The 16086-nt window shown below is 40.8% G+C and overlaps 1 protein-coding gene and 1 long non-coding RNA gene across 3 annotated transcripts; one reads left to right on the top strand and one right to left on the bottom strand.

Moving 5' to 3' along the window:
* The first annotated feature begins 110 nt into the window (after nt 1–110).
* Nucleotides 111–16050, top strand: LOC121595667 (glycoprotein-N-acetylgalactosamine 3-beta-galactosyltransferase 1-like). 2 transcript variants are annotated; one of them, XM_041919801.1, is made up of 7 exons: nt 111–510; nt 1762–2291; nt 3373–3771; nt 3840–3978; nt 4038–4416; nt 4498–7682; nt 15708–16050. In XM_041919801.1, exons 2-6 carry the CDS (start codon nt 2273–2275, stop codon nt 4801–4803), a joined length of 1242 nt encoding a protein of 413 aa, XP_041775735.1. In that variant the 5' UTR covers nt 111–510; nt 1762–2272; the 3' UTR covers nt 4804–7682; nt 15708–16050. The 2 variants fall into 2 exon arrangements, with proteins under 2 accessions (XP_041775735.1, XP_041775733.1); XM_041919799.1 differs by lacking the exons at nt 111–510; nt 1762–2291 and adding an exon at nt 3233–3288.
* LOC121595668 lies at nt 7681–9529 on the bottom strand. The gene is made up of 3 exons (XR_006005199.1): nt 9497–9529; nt 8262–8465; nt 7681–8143 (listed from the first exon to the last, which is right to left on the bottom strand). It is a non-coding gene; the product is annotated as an uncharacterized LOC121595668 (long non-coding RNA).
* Nucleotides 16051–16086: the final 36 nt, after the last annotated feature.

Genomic DNA, 16086 nt, shown 5'->3' with positions numbered 1-16086 from the left:
TTTTTACTGCATTGGACAATTCTTCAAGCATATTTTACTGATTTGATATACATTTGATCTATCTAATTCAGAAAACGAAATATCTCCGAGTCGAGAACCGCTTAACTCGGGAACAGACTGTACGCGATTCGCTTGACAGTTGTAGATTGCTTTTGTTGGTGCCTTTTTTGCAATCGAAAGAGTCCGAGCTGTGTTTTGTGTTTTTGCTAGCCGCGCTGTGCGGACTTTTCTCTAAAGGAGCGTCCGGAAACAAATTGCTGTTGCTGAGTTGTGAATCTCGCAGAATCTCATTCTAAACAGGACCCTACCGATGGTGATCTTATGCTGTGAAAAGTGAGGCAGTACACCGCAACATGCAAAGCATACGGCAAGTGCATGGGCAACATTGCTAGTCACATCGCGATTCGGCTTATCACTTTCCAGCTTCCTGTATGCATGGACCACTGCTGGCTTGTAGGATTCTCCCGAAAGATGCACGCAACTAACTGAGTTGTTCAGTGCTGCTAGCCGGTGAGTATGGTGAATGGAGTGGTGGCCTTTCTCCAGTCTTTCTTCGTATCCTAGCGTCGCTGCCTCCTGTGTTTGGGTCTTTCTAATCCCCTAGATACTCAATTAGTCTTTATTGATCCAAATTGATGATGCTTGAAAGAAGATACAAACGTATCCATATTGTCGTTTCCGGTGGCATTCATTTCATGCGATGTTATCATTTCGGAACACACACTTATTACAACATTTTGTGATTTCACCCCCCTATGGAAGGCGAATGTATAGGGCGAAGAAATGTAAATTTATACAACGCGTATAGCCTATTCCTCACTGATTCATTCGAGTAAATAGCACATAGAAACGGCCTGATAAGAGATTCGACAGCAAAACAACGCTTTGTTGCAACTACCATTACTTTTATCGCCGAAACATGGCTTTCTCATCAAAGCCGTTTCCTCATAAATGGCGAGCATTATTATTTAATTACTTTTGCAGAAATTTCTTATCGTAGACGCTTGCCCGATGAAGTCTTTTGAAGTGCGTGTTTGTATGATTACTGTAATTCAAATAATTGTTGTACGCTAGTCATCCCCAAAAGCCGGTAACGAATGAATAATTATGCTCGTCCTATACCTACGGGAGAGGCGATTGAGTTTTAGATCGATCTGAGTTTCATATATATACCATGACACTAATATTTGAACTCATTCGTTGGTTTCAGTTGTGTTGTAAGAGTTCTTCGAGTGATTTATCATATTTGGTGGTAAAAACTGCAAAAACAAGAATGTATAAAATAGGAGACGATAATTTATGTTCAGTCCAGTTAGATCAGTCAACTAAAGTATTATGCTAACACTAATTATCTCTTGTTGCTGCATATGTGCTCGTGAACGCTGTAACACACGAAACGTTCTGTCCGGTCCATTATTTGTGAACAAAGCTTGACCTGCATAAATTAGCATGTTTGTAGTTTGGTTTATTTAGACCCTAAACAAATACCAGCTCGAGTACGCATCGTCAAGAGAACAGAAAAGCTAGGACAAGCAGGAATTATTTAATTTACATATAAACGAGCGTTTGCGATCTGGTGCGCGAGTGCATCTGTAACTAGTATTTTTTGGTTGTTCGCGGTGTCGTTGATCTACGCTTGCATTCATTTTGTAGTGTAGTTTCCCCATGAGGGTAGTACTTTTTTTGTTTTGTGGACGCAGACGATACAGGTTGTTTTAACACCGATCGATATTTAATCTGTCGCTTATATATCATTTACAGGAGTGCTGGCTAACATCACACTACCACGATTACTGTCGGGCGGAAACACATTTGCCGGAAGTCTACGAGCAAATAGTGAAATAAACGGGTAAAATAGCGACAAATCGGTGGTGTTTGCAAATGATAATGACCAGTGGGCCGACCGAGCTCATTTAGATTTTCATCAACCAATACACATGCGGACAATACGCTATCGGATCGCCGACCGACCTTCGTTGTTGTGCTTTAATGTTGTGCTAAATATCGGAGCCGTATGACCGTTGTATAAAAGCATCAAAAACGAGTCATCACAGTGGTAAATTTGTAACAGAAGGAATTTGATATTATAATGAAATTAAGCTACACTCATTGGCAATAACAGCTGTGCTGTGTGCTGAACAGTTATAGCCAAAGTTACGGCAAATGGTTATGGTCATAAGAATCTTAATCCATACAAGTGCACTGATAAAAACGTAACACAGCACCCTGATACCATTGGGTACCATTGGAAAAGAAAACATCATTCAACGCAATGAAAATTCCTGACTTGGGTACGTATCTTTTTTATACATATTGTAGGATAGAATACATTTATCGCAGGTTCATCTATTGTACATAAATAGAGTCGTAAAACAAAAAGACGACAGCTTTAATTTGCTTCAAATGACTACATAGTTTTCTAAGATAATGGTATAGAACTCTACAACACAGTCCAAGCATTACATTGTAAGCTGCTATTAAATATTTTGTTACTGAAAACGATAATGTTCATTTTCTTTCACGCATAAAGTTCCTATATTTATTTGTCCTCATTTTTGACTGTTCATTTTCTAGACTGGAATATATTTTGTGTTTTACTATCTAGAAATTCTAACGGAATTACTTGCTAAAAATTAAAAAATAAGAGCAGAAGAGTGATTCATTACAATTGGTGCCATTTTTAGACTCCTTTTTGTCGTGTTATGATCTTTTTTGATCATGCAGCATGTCTCGATCGTGTTTTGCTGTATAAATGAATTGAATGAATGAAAAAAAAAACACATTACCCCCTCACCAAAGACAAAACAAACAAAATGTTATGTTTCGTCACGTTCTTGGCTACACTTTCGTTGATAGATTTCGATCCAAACCAGTGGTTATCACGTGGCAACATTCTACTCGTCATTGCGCCGTTAGGTCATGGTGGAATTTGAAGCTTTAGAAATGTGCCCTAATAAAATCTGGCTTTTTTACATTGTGTGCCACATGGCTCTCATAAGTTTATGCGCCGTTGACAGAACGAACGGCAAAATGTTTTGTAAACCTTAGCTGCTACCTTCAAACGAGCATTGCCTCACATATTTGCACCAGCGTGTGTTTACGTTGGTGGGGTAAAACATTCTTAACAAACAATGGAACGAAAAGCACATTATGCATAGCAGTTACACAGCTGTTTCCCAAAAAGTGGTTTGTGCTTGGGCTCTGTGCTTCTTCGTTTGAAACCACTCAAACTCAATCTCCCTGCTAAGTTAGTCAATCTTAAAATGCAGATGAACGTGCCGCTCTTGGGTTAGAAACATTAAAAATAAAAAATAAAAATAAAAAAGTTAACAATAAGATACATATGTAACATTCGACGCTGTTCTATTTCAGGTCCACGAAATGGCAGTCATCCTCGAACATTCATTACGTTACTGTTTGGCACTGTACTGGGCTTTATGTTTGCCACCTTTATCTCATCTACAACTTTACGCCAACCATGGATGCCCGAGAGTTATCGTCAGCGCGAGCCACCTTCGATCGTAAGTGACCCGCACACCGGGAACGAATTGCGTGGAGCCTCCGGCCCTGAGCAGGATGTTGGACAGCATGCAGCCCACGAAGAAGCGCACGCGCACGAAAATGCATCCATTGCGCAACAGTTGCATCGGGAAGTGCGCGTCCTCTGTTGGGTGATGACCAATCCGAGCAATCACAAATCGAAAGCGTTACACGTCAAGCGCACGTGGGCTGGTCGGTGTAACAAAATACTTTTCATGAGTTCCATAGAAGGTATGAGTTTGTTGCGATGGAATCGTATTGTTCAAATATTTACTAATTCTGTTTCACACTTTTCATAGATCCCCTCATAGACTCCGTCGCGTTGCCTGTGAGCGAAGGTCGAAATAATCTGTGGGCGAAAACGAAAGAAGCTTTCAAGTATATTTATCAGAACCATCTGGACGACGCTGATTGGTTCATGAAGGCAGACGATGACACGTAAGGCATATTTCGAGATAGACAATTACTGCGATTACTAACTTTGGTTTTATTTCCAGGTACGTGGTCGTGGAAAATTTGCGTTACATGCTTTATTCGTACTCGCCGTCCCACCCGATCTATTTTGGGTGCCGCTTTAAGCCGTTCGTAAAGCAAGGTTACATGTCCGGTGGAGCGGGATATGTGCTAAGCAAGGAGGCGGTGAAACGCTTTGTCGAAGATGCCATTCCCAGCCCATTGTGTCGGCAAGATAGTGACGGTGCGGAGGACGTGGAGTTGGGAAAATGCATGGAAGCAGTGAAAGTGTTGGCCGGTGATTCAAGGGATTCGGTCGGACGGGGAAGATTTTTCCCATTTGTACCTGAGCACCATCTTATCCCGAATCACGTGGACAAAGACTTTTGGTATTTAAAATACACATACTACAAGCCGGATGAGGTATGCAACAAAAAACAAAAAACGCAATATCGTGCAGCGAACCGGTCGCTAATATTGTTTACTGATTTCACTTTCCTCCAGGGTCTCGAATGCTGTTCGGATAATGCCATCTCTTTCCACTACGTGTCACCGAATCAAATGTACGTGCTAGACTATTTGATCTATCATCTGCGACCGTACGGCATCGTTGCACACTCGCAGCCTTTACCAAAGAAGCTCAGTTTAGGTGATATTGTAAGAGTGGACGATCTGGGGAAAACCACCCCTAAACCGTCAGCCCAGCAACATCGACGGTACAAAGTCAGCAGTAGCCGTGGCAAAGCCGGAAAAGAAATGCAGGAGGAAGTTACATTTAGTGATATGAAAGCTAAAGAACCAAATACCTAGTAAGATTTAGGTGTAGTGCGTAATACCAAATTCTATCACAACGTGGGTCGAGCAAAGTAGAGCGAAGTTGCGCCTCGAGTGTATAATGGAATGTTTGGAGATAGTTTGCTGTTAGCAAATGAATGAACGTGGTGTGTGAATGGTTTTGCAGGGTGCTTGCTATGAATGAGTGAGTAGATTGGGGATGCAATTTCGCTTGAAAAGAATGTCATTTAGTGTTAAGAATGTTCTCATGTAAAACAAAGAATTACTCTAACGTAAAAAAACAAAATCCTATACATAACAGGAAAGTAAGAACCACAAACAGAAGGGCTGAATTTCTTTCATTAATGACATATACTTTTTTGCAGCAAAAAGATGTAAATCTCCTCCTTATACCAAACATTATCAGACTGCTGCGGTTTAGATAAACTATACTATTGTAGGAAATGCTTGCGAGTGTTCAAAATGTTAGTTTGTATCCTCAAGACTATGTGTTGTTTTATTCCTCTAGCCCTGGATTTTTTTGCATTATTTTATTTTTTTTTTTAAATTAGGGATTTACCTTTTGAATATCATTTTGAACCTCAAAATCAATTGTTTCCATCTGGGAATGCTCTTTTAATCGCTTTGTTTCTATTGCGTTAAACGTTTCTTATCAATCCCGTAAATAATATTTTGTAAATCCATTCGGATACATCGTAATCTGAATGTTTGAATGATTTGAATGTTCCTTTTCATTGTTTACTTTCTACAATATTTGAACTATCAGACATCGCATGGATAACAAACACCGGTGGTTCGAAATGCGAATCAGTGAATTGTATGTGTTTACTACTAACTTAGTGTGTTTTTTTTTATTGGAGTGCTTTTTATCTAGACGATTAGTAACCGGAATGTATCTTTGTTATAAATCATTTAAACATCAAATCGTTAACCATCAGGAAACGAACAAAAGGGTATATTAATGGGAAAAGAGAAAGCATATGAAGGAGATGCCACTTTACGCAAATGCAGATGCAAAAATTTTATTTTGAAATGGTCAAAATTGGCATGATCTAAAACAGTTATCAATTAAAATATATTTAATACTTACAATTCCACAACAAATGAAAACAGTACATCCACAGTATTTTCTCTCTTTTTTATGCGCCTGTCAGTTGATACAGCTTAGCGGACATATACTGTATTAGTTTCATATTGTGCTGTCATTATCGAAACTAATTTTGTTTACTGTTAGATAGCTTTGAGGTATTCACATAAAAAAAAACTCAGAAAAGTCGTTTATTCTTAAATCTCTAATGCGTTCTTGGGTCTTCATGGCCACATCATTATGTCTTGTTTGTACTACTACTAACAAGGCATACGACATCTCGACAAGGCTCATGGTATCTCTTATACTCGAAACGATTACCCAGCTTTATATGATTAAATGAAGAATAGTAAGAAACGTTTCTGTAAAATTTACATTTTCCCAATTCTGAGTGTTGAAAAGAGAATGATTTTATTGATATGTATATCAAATTCATCTTCTTTATAACAAGGTTTAAGGACAGTTGAATCAGAATGATATGAAATAATGTTTTGAGCTTTTGAGTTGACTGTTTAAAAAAACACATTCAACTGGTGTCGATAAGTGTGCTATTTTAGAGTGGATGAATTTCCGTTCCCGTAAAGACCTATGTGTATGCTTAATTTAAAAAAAATCCATCGCAATGTTGTGGAAAAATGTGTTCTTCGTATTTTCCATCGTTTGTTGTAACAAGTTGCCATCACATTCAGGAATATTAGTAGTTGATTTAAGTTGCAGTAGCCCTTAAGCTATATAAATTGAATAGTGAATAGCAATTGTAATATCTACAGTTTAAAGTTATGGTGAGAATCGCAGGAACGGCCAGGATGAGGTTTTGTCGCAGGGCTAATACATCCAAGAAAACTATAAAATACTCTGTAAGATCGAACAAAGTCGAGCTGTAAGCATTTACACATAGCAAAGCATATAAAAAAATAAATCTTTACTAAAGTAAACTATCGACTACTAAAGGATAGATCAAGATGTGCTTATGAGTAAGCGCTAACAACCGTCAAGCTGTCATGCGAATGCTGCCGGGCTATATAAACACCGTGAGCAGGAGCAGTGTGTTAAACAGTAAGTAGTTTGCTTGTCTAACTACAACTGCTTAGTGCAAACTCAACAATGCTTATGCGGCACAGCCACTGCCCAAAGGCGTACAATTAAGCGACAAACTAATGCATACCGATGAGTAACTATTGATCTTTAGGTTGCACCTTATTAACCGATTGCCTTGTAGCAGTGGCCGAAAGGCAAGAAATAGGCTATATTTAATTTGGAAACGTAATCGATAATGATCAATTTTCTTTATGCTAATATGCTTAGATGTAGCTAAATATGCATCAATTTAGTTAGAAGAAACTCATCGATCGTTGCATGGGAGCTCTCTCTCTCTCTCTCTCTCTCTCTCTCTCTCTCTCTCTCTCTCTCTCTTTTTTCACTAAATGAGATACCTCTACCGGCTAATTTTTTAAATGTTTCTATTTCTTGACTACCTGGCTTATCCGCTGGAATCCATATGTGTATGTGTGAGTGCAGTAAGAGACTTAGCGAACCTCCTAAGTACTCGCGTGTTTCGCGAACGCGAGTCTCACGCACTTCATTCTCTCCGTCTCTCCGTGGGTGAGCGCGATCGTTCAGTTGAGCGAGCGATGCGAAAACCAGCCCCTAAAACCAGCGAGATCACCAACGCTACACCGAAGTCTTCGTTTACATCTCGGTCCGTTCGGTTGTGCTTTCGCTTTTCTTAGACTTTCTGTCCGCGAAACTCGACAAAAGCGTGCGTCCCGCACACCCGCCCTCCTTTCGTCCGTACCTGTTTGTATTGGTGGGTCTCTCGGCTGGGACGGATTTGGGGTGTTTTTGTCGTCGTATACTCGTTTTCGTGGTTTGGTTCAGCTTTGCATCGATCGAACGTGCAGCGACCGAGGCCTAAGTGGCTGTGCCGAGTAGAGGTTTTAGGGGTGGTTTTCGGGTGATTACCAGCGTATGACTGTGACTGTCTTGTCATGGTGGCCTCTCTAGCTCCATTCCTTTACATCCTTACCCTCCGCGCCTGGGAGGAGACGCATGCAGCGGACATCTCCAACCCATAATGTGTATATATAGGTGTATGTGTGTGTATGTGTGTGTGTGTGTGTGCAGTGGTGTGTATTGTGTAGAAGAGTGCCATTTATTTGCCTTGTGCTCGTTTCTTATATTTTTTGTTATTTTCCCGTTACCCATCGTTCAACCCCCCTGGGGCACAATTTCAAGTGCTTGGTTGCGGGCTCGAATCGATTTCCGCGACTGAAATTAAAAGACAAACGGTTCGAGTTTACAGTTCCTCATTTTTAACGAAGACGAATTTGAGACAATGTTTTGAATGCTACTAATTACAAAGCAAAAAAATCTCATAAGTAATCACCATTTTGCATTGCTTTTGGTAGGTGATGATGTTGTTTTTGTATCATAATCTGTCTCGCTTTCTGCCCGTATATAGTGATAGTCAGTCGTAAGATCTTGTTTGGACTGTGCACCACCATTGGAAGCTTTCGAAAGTTACTCGTGTCGTGATCGGATTCGAAATTCATTTTTTTTCTTTTCTTCTCTAGTGGTTTGTGATTGCACTCTATAACGATACAAGAAACAGATAATAATATTAAAATTGCAAAACGTAGTCTAAGAAGTTGTGTGTATTGCTAAGGCATGAAAAACCTCATCCTAAGTTAAATCGTTTGCAAGAATCAAGATAGTCAGCCCAAATCGGGAGCGAACGAAAGAAGGAGATAGAAAGAGACAAAACATGTTCATATATCGTATGCGTGTGGCATAGCTTACTATGCTATTGGCACTGAAAAGTGAAAACATTCCCGCACTGCGTTACTAACACCAAAGCACAAGCCAAGTAGCACCAGTCCGTGCACACTGAACGCTTTTCCCTGTTTGGCTGTGCGCGTTAGGGGAGGTTAGGGTTTGTAGCCGTACCCGGCGTTCAAGTCGTTCGTTTCGTCGCGATGACGACGAGAGTGCCGCTGTGCTGGTGGCACACTTTAGCTTGATTAAGCAGACGAGCTGATCGTACATGCGCACACCGATAATGGAAGTTAATCAAAACTCATCACCAACAGCACCGCTTAACCGCCCTCCCCGACACCTCGAGCATTGAGGTTGAGAACGTGGCTGTGGAGGTCGTCCGTTTGTGGTTAAAGAATTTCCTCCACCTTCATGCACCGCTTCTCAACTTTAGTGGAGATCGTCACCTAGCACAACACCGTGCGACACCACCAAGGCACAAAGAAGCCGAGTTACATAATGGGCAATACAACCGGAGATAAAGCGCAACGCAATGTGAGTATATGTATGTATGTGCAATAATTAACGAACGAAGCCACACGGGCAGTTGGCTGATGGCTTCTTCCATAGTGTGGCGATTCTGGCGGATTCCATTGCCCTCATGTTTCCTCTCGTTGCGTGTTGATGCCTTTACCAAGCTCACACACACACATTTGCACACCGCTGTTTGGATTTCCTTCCACTTTTCATCTTTAGGTCGCTCAACGAACACGCGACTGACCGAGTGCCGGTGTGTGCGACGCCAAGAAACGAAAAAAAAGCTCGCAAAACGATGAACCACGGAGGTTTAATCCCCTCAAACGCTACCTTCTTCGCCTTGGGTCGCCGCTACCTTCGGAATGATGATGAAACAATGATGAATTGCAAAAGCCTGCTGTGGTGCGGTCGATTGTTGCCTGTGCGTCTGGTCTGGTGCGCCCGATGGCAGCAGCATACCGAAGATCAAGTCCCTTGCCGAACAGCACGATAGCATTTGCTGCCCTTGCATACCGTCTCTCTTGCTCGTTCGCCGAAGCTGGTACGAAGATCTTTTTGCAGCGAGAGTTTTCCTCCACCGTTGCGGTTTGTTAATGTTGCGATGGATGGAGGAAAGCATTAAAAATGCAGCAGAAAAATGAAACTGAAAGTGATGTTGCACTCAGCTGGAGCTCATTTGTTGTCGCTCGATCTGTGAGCGGTGAGCTAAGAAAATGCCAAATGAGAGAAGTTTAAAGAGAGCAATACCGTCAGCAGGAAGTAAACTGTGAGAGCATTTTTTTTTCGCGCGTATGGTCTTTTTTTTGACACAAAGCAATGAAAGACTTCAACGAACGGATAAGCGTGAATCCCCGTTGACACAAGAAATTAATTTTCAGATAAAATATATAGATCAGCATTTAAAGGACAGAACAAGAAATAGTTTGCAATAGTGTGCAATTCTACAAAAAAAAATAATATCATTATACAAACTAAAATCTAATTCGCTAGCAATCAATATAAAAAGAATCAACAAGTGTAATTTGACTCACATGTCCTTAGCATGGCGTGCATCCCCCTTAGAATGAAAATGAACAGCGTCAATGTTTGTTTAATCGAAAGTGCTTGTCTTCACCCTCAAAATCGTGATTCACATCACGAACAAACTGTAACAGCGTGGTTAGCGGTTACTATCACACATGCCGTCCATGGCGTTTCCTGATGAAAGTCAGCTGTGAAGCATGGCTCACATTTCTTATACCGAATCTCGCACACCACCGTATCAACCGAACCACAGCACACAGATACACTCCAACAACCTACCAAACGGGTTGCTCCGTGGGAGTGCCACAAGCTCCCCACCGGAGCCTAACTAAGACGGCAGGCACCACTCACGAGTCGCGCGAGCGGTCCGAGTAAGCGCGCTTACGCGTACGGTCGCGTTGTGTTGGTACAGTGTACTCTCTACCCCATACGCATAGTATGCGAAAGCGGGCACCGAGCAAAACGTGTGCGAAACGGAACGTGAATGTGGCTTTTTGAAAGTGAATTGCCACTACCGCGTCGACGTGTCGCATGCGAGCGATCAAGTGGCCGGGTCGGCAACCATGAAAAAAACAAGCGCAGAAGGTCGCCTCACGCGTCTACCAAGCAAAATTGGTTGCTTGTCGAACGATTAGGACGCGCTGTGCGCTAGATTAGTACCACATCTTCTATTCCGTTAAGCTTTCGTGATTGTCCGTGAATTATTTCACCTTTAGCACTATCAATTAGAGGAATGGTTGCTTCTTTTCGGAAGGCACCTGCATCGGTGACCTCGTTTTTTTTTTGTTTAGCTAATGGTAAGATTCCAAGTCTAATGCATGTCGGACAGAAATCTTGGTTCTTCGCTTGTGTGGGCCGTCAACTTACGCTTACGCACCGTGGCCTAATGCATGTAAATTAGTTTTCATTGAACCACGATTAAGTGCTGTGGTAATTTTCGATGTATTTTATCGCCCACCACCGGCACACTTTGGTCGGACACTTGTTTTATCGAAGCCCAACTGTCCTCGGAATTGATTGTATTGACAGGAGGCGCTTTCCGCGCGGGAACTGCGCGTTACAGCAGGTGCATTAATGCACTGGTGCACCCCAGTAAAAAAAATGCGTGACTAGTTGAGAGAGGAACTCCGTGAGACACCGCAAAACAGACGACAATACCACCATTCCACCATAAAGTTCAAGAAAAATGTAATTGCCAGCGAAATGAGTCAGTTGAAGGTTTTCATTTGGACGTACAAAGCTGCGGGGAATTAAATCCCGAGAGGGTAAATGGAATGAAAAATCGTGCAATAGAGGTAACGCAACTAAACGAACTATTTAGCTCCTTATCTGCTGTACGATCGAAATGCAATACCTACATATGCCCAGTGCACAGTGAGGCCGCAATTTTCATCATGTTGTGTAATGTGTTTCGGTACAAACTTTGTTGGTTTTCTTATTTGTATACCCTTTTATTTACTTCTTTCAAAGCAAACGTTTGAAGTTTTTGAAAAGTATGTGCATTTCAAGGATACACCTTCGCACATGGGAAGCAGGGATTTTATGCATTGTATTGTCCTGCATAGTTTTAGCATCTGAAAAGCAGACAGACAGACATAATCCGATTGATCTGCTGTGCGAAACGGATTCGATTTTTTTAACCCCACAATGCAGCTGACACATTGCCCTGATCTTAAATGATCGCTAAACGAAATGTATCGCTTGCAGCAGATCTTTGGAAATTTAACGTGTAGGGGCCAAAACTGTGCGCAAGGACGTTTTTATTTGTGCTATATTGAATAGATTCGGTTAGACACGCTCGTTTATGTTTGTTGGCAAGTGATTCATACCCTCACATTCCCCAAAGGTGCAGCAGTTCATGAAATATCGATCGTTAACGAATCTCGTTATTGATGTTGATTGATTGCTATTGATATAACATCATTGAGTTAGAGGAAAGTTAGTGGGAGAATAAAAACTACAAAGAAACTCTTTTCAAAGTTAAAAACTCATAATTTGCTAGCATTTGTTATACTCTGCTTTATTTACAAATATTGGTGTTAAGAGCCAGAAATTATTGCAAATTTGTAAAGAGCGGTTAAGAAGGTAATATTTAATTGTGTAGTGGTTGTAACTATTAATATGACGCTCTCGCCAAATTGTATGCATGTCTTAAAATTTCTGGGCAAAGTTTACAATAAAGCAAAACTTCTTAAAGAGATCGTTACCCAAGACCAGTACCATTTTCTGCATTGTTTGCCTTTTTATTTATTTATTTATTTTTGCCATTTTTAGTGGATTACGATTGCCCCCGGAGCTGTTTACGATGGGTCGGTTTTTTTGTTTCTGTGGGCTGTTTACATGGTTCGAAAGAGAGCCTTCAGTGCGGATAACAATCACATCCCAGACCTTGGCACTAGAGCCGCTTTGTACGGTTTGTTTTTTCTTCTCTCCATTGCGTGGCGTTGCTTTCAAGCCCACCGATACGGTAAAGGCGATGAATTTCTCATAAATGTTCACCCAACGTGGCCAATTTATTGCATACATAAATGTGGTACCAAGCAGTAAAATTAATTGGATCACTTCTCTGGAAATGTATTTGTCATTTTGTAAGTAGTTTTGTAGATATGAAAAACACGTAGTTACTTTACATCTTTTTACTATTAGTTTTGTTTCAATTTAATGCGCAATCCTACCTCAAGGTACACCATATTCAAACGCAAAGGAACACACAATCGATCGATTCACCAATACAGGTGCTGCAAAAGGGGCACACACATTTCTGAATTATTAGTCATCGAGGGTGAGTTGCTCGACTCAGCACGAGCCTGACACTTGGTACCACAAAACCACTTGACGTTTCTCGCATTGGCTCGCAAGGCAATAAGCGACGAACCTTCGAATAGATGAACGAGACACTTATCGAACGTAGTGCGTTGTATGTGCAGTGTCCGTCCCGCCAGGTGATTGAATATTATCCAAGAGCGACTCCTCCATGCTAAGATATCATAGCCAGCTAGCCGTCTATAGAGTTGTTCACCTACACACAATTTGCGTGACAGACCATTACAATAAATTGCAATCGCGTGCCTTCTCCATCATCCCACATCGCTGGTGCATCTTTTTCGTGCGATGCATGCTTTCCTTTGGTGAAGCAAAATATCTTGTTGTTTTTAACTTCATTTATAAGATTATATGATTATGAATGTATATATTTTTAAAATTCCGAAGGAATAGTTTCGGCCGTATAATAATGTGATAAAATATATTTGTGAAAATAATTGAAAAATTAATTTAAATGAAATATTGAAAATAATTAGAATGAACATAATTTTACCCAATTTGCATGCAACCTTCTCATTAAAAATATTGATATTTAATAATTTTAACAAGAAAGGATATAATCTCTGTCCAGAGTGTTGCTTTTAGTACTGCAAACATGACTACACTTAAGTAAGTAACCAAAAATATTCGATTAATGAGTAGAGCTATTTGATGTGACACTATCATTGCTTATCACACTGGTAGCTAATTAATTGAGCAAGATGTAGCACGTCATCGATGCATAATTTCGTGCTGCGATTATCATAAACAACTGGTTTTACATCTTGATAATTGACTCAAACCTGCCTGAAAAGGGTGAGTTATGCTTTCGTCATAAATAATTTAGCTACTTATAATCACAAAAGCATATCGATGAGGCCGATAGCCGATAAGCACGTTGAAGTGTAAGCATAAGATGAGCCTTTTCATCCCCTCAGTTAAATATTGCAATCATTTTATTATTTGAAAAAAAGGCCTCAATACGACATTATTCTTCTTACTTGTTGCGCAATAGAGCTGTCCAACGCAAAACGTGTTCAAAGTGTGTTTCTAATGGCTCTTGAACTTGCACCACGCTAACATTGCCTCATTCCACCCCATGGCATAAACCTCGACACATGGCCATGCGAAGGATTCAACGGGCAGACCATCCTGTTGTTTATGAGCTTACAATGCCTCAATTGCAAGTGTATCCTCACCGCAGGTAATTATGGAACTGTTCGCAATTATACATGTCAATTTCGCTAAAGCTCATGCGCAGGTTTTATCCTCATCCTCATCGTATGTAACGCCTCCTCTTCAATGAATGTGTCTTCAATGATCATTTCTATAAAAAAATCAACACTGTAAAACAAAAAAACAACAAAAAACCCCCTTCCTGCGTCTAATAAAAATGGGTGACTTGTAGAAAGCCAGTTTGATGCGGCTTGTGACAAAAAAGGAAGTTCGGGTTTAAAAAATTAGCACTTCAAACGAAACGATGGGCTCTGTCACGGCTTAATGGCCTCAGGGCCTCAGTGTGCTGTTGAAAATAAAGGACAAGCAACGTTGGAGGATTTATTATTTTTGCGATAGCCCCGCAGATATTCAGTGAACCGTGGTTAGGCTTTAATTTCCTCTAGTGACCTCGGTGATTAGAAAATAACGCCGCAGGTGTGTAACGGCGTTACAGTACCGGTCAAACAGTGGTAGCATTCGATGGAGGTATTATAAGCTGGAATTTTTCAAAACTCTTTGAAATTCTTTCTATAACTCTTTTTATTCTATTTCAATAATCGATTATTGATTATTTGTACACTTTATTTTTATATCCACTCATAAAATTACTATGCAGCTATATTCATTATTTTCTTTTACATCTTCTCTCTTACAGGTATTCCGCTTTCGTCGTGAACTGTAGTAAAACACACGATATTTTAAAAAAACACACACACACACAAACCACGGAATTTTTCATGTTGTTGCTTTCCTCCTTTTTATCGCAACACGCCAAAGGTGTTCCAAAACGTGTCATCGGCAATCGGCCTTGATATAAATTGTGCGTCGTCTAGTCCGACCAGCACCTGTCGCCCCCGGTTGCTGCCCCTCCTGCCGTGGTAGTGATTTTCCTCTCACTTACCCTTGGTCCTCATCGATACGATACTCAGGCTCAAATCGGTGTTCACTCGAAATCTAGGAATGCGTAGTGTTTGACCACCAAAAGACGCACACACGGACGGTTTTGCCTTTACTATCGCACGGTTAGGGTAGTGTGGGTATTAGAGCAGAGTTTAGTTTTAGTGTAATTGTATATTGAATGTAATATTCTTTGTAAGTGGTGAACAATGTGTTTAAAGTATTAAACGGATCCTTTGAAAATAGAATGAAGCAATTTCAATGAACAATTCTTAATTCGTCCTCGTAAAAAGAGGCTTAGCTTTACTGTTTGATGTAGTTGAAATCATTTTTGTCGAATGACGAATCACACACACACATACACATCAATCCTCGTTTGCACATGATCGGCTAACAGCTATTTGGTGCCTCGTACTTATCGTTATCATTTTAAAGTGTCCCCTTTTTGTGTTTCGCTAAGTGAAGGTTGCGACAGTTGCGAATAAATCATCGAAACCACGTGATACTCTTTACGACCAAATTACTCACTTTCTATTTCAAAGTGTCTCGATAGTCGATTGAATTGAATTTAACCCCGTGTCTCTCTGTTTCACTTCGCTAGCCTTCGTTGGCAACAAGGGGCCGTAGGCGTCGTAAAAAGCGGTGGATAGCGGTGGTGATACTAGCGCCTTAGAGTAGTATTGGTGCAAATATTGTCGGCACAAGAGCCGATAAAATTCAGTGCGTGATACGTGTGTTCAGCGGCGTCTCCGGTAGCCATCATCACTGCCGATGTGTTAAAAGTGAAAGGAAGAGTGTGCAGAAAAATAATTCGACCACAAGTGAGGAAAGTTGCCGCTTCCTTTTGGTGCGCCGATATTCATTGTCCGGGCCTTGCGTTGCGAAAACAAAAACCCGACCCGAATTGTACCGACCATCGGTCGTAATTTGTCGAGGGTTTTGCGCAAAACAAAGGAATAAAACAGAAGCCAACTGAAGTG

Source organism: Anopheles merus, chromosome 3R, assembly GCF_017562075.2.
Source record: "Anopheles merus strain MAF chromosome 3R, AmerM5.1, whole genome shotgun sequence".
Classification (NCBI taxonomy): domain Eukaryota; kingdom Metazoa; phylum Arthropoda; class Insecta; order Diptera; family Culicidae; genus Anopheles; species Anopheles merus.
The sequence above is the reverse complement of the archived record's forward strand: the minus strand, read 5'-3'. Positions and strand labels throughout refer to the sequence as shown.

Excerpts from the sequence above, each read along its gene's own strand:
- LOC121595667 (XM_041919799.1), top strand. The coding sequence starts at position 3,264 with ATGCAGATGAACGTGCCGCTCTTGG. Across the intron at positions 3,289-3,372 it reads GATGAACGTGCCGCTCTTGG|GTCCACGAAATGGCAGTCAT; the intron begins GTTAGAAACATT and ends GTTCTATTTCAG. Across the intron at positions 3,772-3,839 it reads TTTCATGAGTTCCATAGAAG|ATCCCCTCATAGACTCCGTC; the intron begins GTATGAGTTTGT and ends CACTTTTCATAG.